Consider the following 8,203-nt stretch of genomic DNA (forward strand, 5'->3'; position numbering starts at 1 on the left):
ATATATCTCCATAGGTGACCCTACCAGAGGCATTTAATCACATAGGAGGAGATTGCCCATCCTTCCTAGACAGAGCAACTGATGGATTCGAACTGCATGCCTTTGGGATTGCAGCACAGCTTCTTGTCACTAGGCCACCAGAGGTCCCTAAAAATTATATATTTTTTAATATATATCTCTCTAAAATGTACTAAAAAAAATAGAACAAGTAACCATAAAAATGAGTTGAAAATACTATTTCCTTTTATTTTTGTCAGTGGTTATCTTAATGGCTTTTGTAATGAGCAACAACAACAGCAAACTTTGTTTAAAAGATTGTTTTACATGGATACATCTGGCCAAAATAAAATTGATCCTTCAAAGTATTTGTTTTTTTCGGGAATCTTGTCTTCATCTCCTCTTCCTATCCTTAGTTGTTCTAGTCTTTCACCTTTTAAAGTTTTGTTCCCTTCCTATGCTGCCAGCAATAACAATAGCTTCTCTTTCTAACAGAAATAGAGCCTTCTCTTAGTGCTGCGTTATCTCTCTGACTGCTACCTGTCTTCCTTCTCTGGCATCACTTACAAACTCTTCAAGGACAGCCTTTCTCTAATGTTCTTAGAATCACCTCTGAATGTCACATTTACTTCAGTCACCTACTGAAATGCTTTTAGTGCCTTTAATGCTTTGTTGCTTTTATTTTTACTTGGACATAATGCTACAGCAGTACTTTGCTCCCTTTTTTTGGTACTTTATTTACTTGTGTGTGCATCAGGGCATTGTGGATTCCACAAGAGCTGACTGTTCAGATAATCCAGACAAATTCTTTTCTTTCAAACTTTTTATTTTTACATTTCAGATGGAAATCCTTCTGAAATGGTAAAATACTTAAGAATCTGTTGTGCTTCTTAAACAGTGTATGCTGATTATAATTGCTTAATCTTTTCTTGATATCAACTCTGTACCTCTTAGTAATTCACAGTGTCTTATACTGTAATATAAGAAAAATTTAAGGGGCTGTTGAGTATATAGGGTTTCCTGCTTCTACTCAGAATGTCTCTAGATTCCTCTGCTTTTCTAGTGCTGTGTTTGGGTGTTTCATTAATTAAAGTACACATATGCATGATAACAAATCACTAATATGGCAAAATACATAAAATAAAAACTAAGTCTTCCTTTTCCCATATCCTCAGTCAGTCCTGGCCTTGAATGGTTACCAGTTAATTGTGCATAAAATATAAACACGCACACATAAATATTGTTTTACACTTTTTACATAAATGAAACTGTATCATTACAACTGTCCTACACTTCCTTTTCTTTGTTAAATGCATATTAGACTTCTTTGTAATTTTATATAATCCATCCATCAACTTGCAATTGATTCTAGCTCATGACAATGTTCTATCAGGTTTCCAAGGTTGTGAGTCTTTGTAGGAGGAGACTGCCTGTCTTTCTTCCACAGAAGAAAGATTTGTTGGATTTTAACTACTGACAAACACATAACATAATGTATTACACCACCAAAATTCCTTCACATGATGGCTGCTCCTTAATCAAATTTAATGTGTGCTGAGGAATCCTGGGTTGGTTTAAATGGTTAAGTATTCGGCTTCCAGCTGAAGAGGGGTTCTGGTCTGTAGACGATTGTGCTGCAAACCCAAAGGCATCTCTGGTGTTTTCATTTTGTTTTGTTTCTTTTTCTATTAGTTTATTTACAGAATTTGAATACATTGTTTTCAAGAACAAATTCAATTTCCCTCATCCCCCGTCATCCATCAAATTGTACAACCCCATGATTAATGCCCGCCTCCTCCTGCACATCCTCATCCCTCTGCTTCCAACCTCTCCCATCCCTTTTGGATCCTTACACTCATTCTACAATAATGGTTTTATACAAAATTTTCCTTGTGGGATTGAGTTCACTCACCAAAATGCTCTCCAGTCCCTCCCAAATTAGGTAATCATTTACAAAATCTTTGCTGCTGCGTAGTATTCCATTGTGTGAATGTACCATAATTTCTCAGTCCATTCATTTGTGGTTGGACATTTGGGCTATTTCCATGCTCTTGCAATGGTGAATAATGCTGCTGTGAACATTGGTGTATAAATTTCAGTTTGGGCCTCCGTTCTCGTTTTCTCAGCTTATATTCCAAGTAGTAGAATAACTGGGTCACATGGAATTTTTATATTCAGCTTTTTGAGAACGTGAAAAACTGCCTTCCAGAATGGTTGTACCATTTTACAATCCCACCAGCAATATATAAGAGTTCCTTTCTCACCACATCCTCTCCAACATTTATTACTTGCTGCCCTCGCATTTCTCTTATTGACAGTGATTTGGAGTATTTCTTCATGTGTCTGTTTGCCATTTGAATATCTTCCTCTGTGAAAATTCTTTCCATGTCTTTTGTCCATTTTGTAATTGGGTTATCAGTCGTCTTTTTGTGGAGGCCCAGGAATATTCCATAAACTTTCATTATGAGACTGTTGTCTGAGGTTAACAAATGTTTGTTCCTAGTCAGTAGGTTTCCTTTTCACTCTCTTGGAAAATGATTTTGATGTACACATGGATTTATTCTTTAGAAGGTCCCATGCATCAATTTTATTCTCTTCAGATTGTGCATTTCTGATAGTATTTGGCATTCTTTCTATTAGTGGCTCCTTGAGCAAGGTAGGTAGTCTCCTCCTGTGAGATGAACGGCCTCAGAAACCTGTTGGAGAGTCAGCTGTGGGTCAGTTCCTCCTTGAAGGCAGAAAGGTGGGGTTTTTTTGAGACTATCTGAAAGAGTGACAGTTTCACACCACCTAGATGTCCCTCAAAAGATAGGGTTGGCCATCTGCTTCTGAAAATGCATGACCGTGAAGTCCCTTTGGAGCAGTTCTGCTCTGCCCATGTGGGGTTGCTATGAGATGGAAAATAACAGCAGCATGCTTCGAATGCTTACTCTTTGACTAGCCATTGCTCTAACCTGGTCTTAATGTTTTTACGTGTTTTACCAGCTGCCTGGTGATATATTACAGAGATGCTTTAAAAATTATTTAACTACCAGCTGGCTGGTGATATATTACATGTTGTTGTTATGTACCATCGAGTCGTTTGCGATTCATAGCGACCCTATGTACAACAGCCCTAAACCCTGCTCTATCCTGTGCCAATCGCACTGTCTCCGACACTCCCATCCCGATTATCCCAGTCACTGAATCAATCCACCTCATAGAGGGCCTTCCCCTCCTGCGCTGTCCCTCTGCTCTACCCAGCATGATGTTCCTCTCCAAAGACCTGTCTCTCCTTACAACATGTCCAAAGTATGTCAGACAAAGCCCCAGAATCTTTGCCTCCAAGGAGTAGCCTGGTTTAACCCTCTCCAGGATGAATCTGTTTGTTTTCTTGGCAGTCCAGGGTACAGTCAATACTCTTCTCCAGCACCACAGCTCAAAGGCGTCATTTCTCCTTCTGTCCTCCCTAGTCATTGTCCAGCTCTCTGACGTATAACAAGTGATTGCAAAGACCATGGCCTGTATCAGGCGCACCTTCGTCTCCAAAGAGACACCATTGCTCTTGAGTACTTTAGAGAGGTCCCTAACAGCAGACTTTCCCATCGCAATACATGTTTTTTGATTTCCTGGCTGCTGGTGCCAAGAGTGTTGACTGTGGAGCCGAGCAAACTGAAGCTGTGAACAATCTCAATCTCTTTGCCATCCAGCCTGATGTTACCAATTGGTTCAGTGGTGAGAATCTTTGTCTTCTTGACATTAGGTGCTTTAAAAATTATCAACTAGTCTCTAACTAATGACTAAATAATTGTTCCTCAGTTTTCACTACTAAATAATACTGCAGTGAACATCGATGTGCATACTCTTTGTGCTCCCCAAGTCAGACTGCAAGTTCACTTCCTAGTAATAGAACTTTGAGAGTCAAAGGATAAATCTTTGAAATGATAATAGATATTGGCATGTATCAGTTTCTGTAATTTGGGAAATAGGAAGCTCCTGAGGAAAAGGTCTGACATTTGTATTAACATCAACTGTATTTTAGAGTTTAGAGACTTGTGTACTGTTTTTTACAGCTTTAGATCTCAATTGAGAAAAATCTCAGGATAAATTATACCTTAATAATCTTTATATATCATATAGTCCATCCATTTAATATAATTTAGTGGTTTTTCATATATTCTGAATTTACAGTAGTCCCCATAGTTAAAATTAGAACATTTCTGTCACCTGAAAAGAAGCTCTGTACCCGTTTTCAGGGAGCTCTGGTGGTAAGAAGTTGTGCTAAAAGTCTGAAAGGCATACAGTTTGAATCTACCAGCTGCCCCACAGGAGATGGATGGTAGTTTCTTCTTGTGCCATTTACCAGCTCTGAAAACTCACTGGAGGATCAACTATGAGTTAGTTCTGACTTGAGAGCACGTAACACCCTGCCCCCATCTCCCCCACTTGTCAGTCTTACTTCATTCCTTCCAAGCCCCACAGTCCTGTTCTTGTTGGTTCATAGAGTTTGTTTTTGCTGGTTCTGACTCATTGTTACCTTGTGCACAACAGAATGAAATGCTGCCTGTCCTGCATGTGGGAGCCCATTGCAGCAGTCAAATTGTTAATCTAGCTCATTGAAGGTCTTCCTCTTTTTTGCTAACTTTTTATTTTCCTCATAACACCTCCAATATGTACAGTGAAGTCTCATCATCCTCACTTCCAAGGACCATTTTAGCTGTGCTTTTGCTAATCTACTTTCTAACTTTATAGATTTCTCTATTTTAGACATTTTGTATAAATGAAATGGTGTAGGTCTTTTATGACTTACAAATTATGGTTCTCCATACAAATTTATGTCAATTTGTTTCTTTCAATGTGAGAGATAACTTTAATGAAATAATGGCAATCTCCCATTCTAGTATACTTAAGTGCCCTAATGTAAGTAGGGAGCTTTGATGGCCTAGTGGTAAAAAGCTCCACTGCAATCTTGAAAGTATGTTGTTCGAAACCACCAGATGTTCCGTGGAAGAAGGATGGGCAGTCTCCTCCCAGGTGATTAACTACCTTTGAAAACCTGCTGGTGAGTCAGCTGTGGGTCGGTTCTGACGCGGGGTACTCAACAAACAAAACAATGCATGTAGTTGTCTTCTGGTTAATGCAAGTTCTCCCACCTTAGCCTACCGACTGTGGAAAAACCTTTGTTATGACCCCTCTTCGCAACACACAGGGAGCTCTTGGTGGCATTTTCATAGGAAGTTGTGCTGCTAACCCAAAGCCTGTACTTCTCTGGTGGTTTAAATCTGTCATTCATTTCATAAGTATATTGAGATCAACAGACTGGAAAATGCTGACCAGCATAAGTGTTAATCTTAGCACAACTTCTTTAAAGAATGATGATTTAAAAAAAAAATTCTGAATCTTTTTAAGCAAAAAAGATTTTCAAAATGTATTTTGAAAATATCTTTTGCATTTGCTTCATTTCAGATTGGAAGAGTGGGAAGATTGGGGCAGAGAGGAACAGCACTTACTTTCATCAATAACAACTCAAAAAGGCTTTTCTGGGATATTGCAAAAAGGGTAAAGCCCACAGGAAGCATTCTTCCCCCACAGCTACTGAATTCTCCTTACCTTCATGACCAGAAGAGAAAGGAACAGCAGAAAGCTAAACAGACACAGAACAGTCTGGTTACAGGAGCTAATCTTATGGACATTATTAGAAAACATGATAAAAGTAACTCACAGAAATGATTTCTTGTGTCTACTCTGGATAATTGATTTTGTATTGCTAGTGAAGTCTCTGTATATTACTATAATTGTATGACATTTGAACAAATGGGACATGAACCTCAATGAAAAAACTTTTAAGGTATGATTTGTAAAATTTTAATAATATAAAACTTTTATAGCAGAGTTGTATTTATTGCCTTTCTTAATTCCCATAAATTAAGAAAATTAGTTGCCAAATGAATTTTTTTAATATGTCTTTTTTGAAAAAAAAAAATTTATTTTCTGTAATCTTTTCTTAGACCTACTCTCAGAACCAGAAACCTGTCCAGCAAGGAGTCTGCCCCAGAGTGCTGGTGGCTTTCTTGTTTAGTATCCCTTTGGCATTTGGATTATTAGTGAATGAAAGTAAATGATAGAAATGAGAAGAAATTGTCAGAACTACTTTTAAAAGATAGATAGTTAGATAGATAGATAGATAGATAGATAGATAGATAGATAGATAGATAGATAGGAAATAACTCATGTTCATTATTGGTGGTTTTTCTTTTTAAGATTTTTTCAAAATTTTTTAAAATTAATATTAACGAACATTTACAGAAATTTTGGATTTCCCTACATTCATTGTTGAATTTTTCTCCCTTTCCACCCCTCCCTCCCAGTTTTTTTTTTTACTTTATGTGTGTCTATCGTCAAATCATATCTGACTGGTACAGGAGGAGATTGTCCCTCCTTCTCCAGCAGAGCATCTGGTGGATTTGAACTGTGTTATCTCTGGGATTGCAGTGCAGCTTCCTGCTAGTAGGTCACCAGAGCTCCCCCAATTCTTGGTGATTTTTCTTTCAACTCTGTTAGCAGTGTGTCTGTGTGTCTGTCTGTGTGTGTGTGTGTCTGTGTGTGTGTGTGTGTGTGTGTGTAAAACACAGTGGATTGATACAGTGACTGTAGCGGTGGGCTCGAGCATGTCTTGTATTGTGAGGATAGCGTAGGATGGGGTAAAGGTTAAATCTGTTATTCATAGAATTGCTATGAGTCATAGAGTGAACTCTGTTGGCCTAGTGGATAGAAAGTTATGCTACCAAGCCAAAGATGGGTGATTTTTATCTGCGGCCCTCAGGCCTGGTTTTAATAGTTTTCAGTCAAACATTATTCTAAGTGGTATAACACTGGTCTGTACAGAGGTGACTCGTGGTTGCTGTGATGCTAAGCAGTGTGACACTGATGTGTCAAATGTGATAATGGTTACTTAGGTAGACAGTCTTTGGTGGAGCTCCCAGATTAAAACAGGCTTGGAAGCAGGAGTGGCATCCACTTCCAAAATAGCTTGCCTCTAGAAACTCTATGAACTTAGAGAAACAATGAAAGTTATATAAGTGTTCAGATCTTTCGTTCATAGGGTCGCTATGAGTCGTCTACAATTTAACGGTACTTAACAACAAGATAAATATATGTTACTGTGTGCTGTTGAGTTGGAACCAACCCATAGGTAAACCCTTCAGTAGGTTTTCAGAAGCAGTGAATCGCATGGGAGGAGATTGCCCATCCTTCTTGTGTGGAACTCTGATGGCTTAGTGGTAAGGAGTTGTACTGTCAACACAGAGGTTTGAGGATCAAATTCACTAGCTGCTCCATGAGAGAAAGATGGACAATCAATTCCCATGTAATTCGTTGCCTGAGACAACCGAGTGGAGGTCAGTTATGAGTCAATTTCAACTTGATGGTATAAACTACCCCCCCCCACATATTCATTGCTATAGGCTGCTTATTAAAATAAAGTCAAATTATGTTGCTTTGCTATTCAAGTTTTATGTTAATATGACTTTGCTAATTCAATTTATCATTTTAAATACTGAAAGAACAGATATTTTGCTTTGATATATCTGTATTTTTAGTTCTTTGAAAACTCTTCATACCTTATTAGTTGAGAAATTTAAATAATCCACTAATTCTCATACTTAAGCTTTATAGTCTGAGCATCCTTTCCAAGGGAATGTGGAAGAAGCTTAGCAAAGCAGAAACCATAGCCTTTGTGTTTCCTAGTGTTTTCTCTACCCAGAGAAGATAATCAGTTTAGAGGTTTTCCAATGAGCATCTCTTGGGACTCTGAGTTCTTATTTTTCTTCTCTTTATTCCTGTTGGCATCCTGTTGAGTGACAAGTATATTTAGTTTCAAGAGAGCAAGGACAAGGCAGCTAGTTAAGATTGCAGAACGCTGTAGCAGAGGTCCACAGGGAGGCTGCAGGCTCTGGTAGCAGCTAAGGAAGAGGAGCTAGGCCAGAGCTGGAGCATTTGTATGGGATGAGCAGGAGGGCTTTTAACTAGCTCTCTTCTCTCACTCTAACCTGATCCATTTAACCATAGTTGGATTTTTGTTTATTATCCGGATGTCAGATGAGACTCTGAATATTGCATGAGAGTGCCGAGAAGCCAAAGCTAAAGGAAGAAACCAAGAAATCAAAGAGCTTAACAGAAAATTTCAAAAGGCAGCCCGGGACGATAAAGCAAGATACTATAATGAAAT

The 8,203-nt window shown here is 38.4% G+C and overlaps 1 protein-coding gene across 1 annotated transcript in view; it reads left to right on the forward strand.

The window, feature by feature from the left end:
• Positions 1-5,706, forward strand: part of DDX59 (DEAD (Asp-Glu-Ala-Asp) box polypeptide 59) — a 25,057-nt gene extending 19,351 nt beyond the window's left edge. The window contains exon 7 of the mRNA XM_006892092.1: positions 5,443-5,706. Within this exon, the coding sequence (XP_006892154.1) occupies positions 5,443-5,706 (264 nt within the window). The remainder of the gene's footprint in view (positions 1-5,442) is intronic.
• Positions 5,707-8,203: the final 2,497 nt, after the last annotated feature.

This window comes from Elephantulus edwardii, unplaced genomic scaffold (genome assembly GCF_000299155.1).
Source record: "Elephantulus edwardii isolate Elephantulus edwardi_28Jun2011 unplaced genomic scaffold, EleEdw1.0 scaffold00110, whole genome shotgun sequence".
Taxonomy (NCBI): Eukaryota; Metazoa; Chordata; class Mammalia; order Macroscelidea; family Macroscelididae; genus Elephantulus; species Elephantulus edwardii.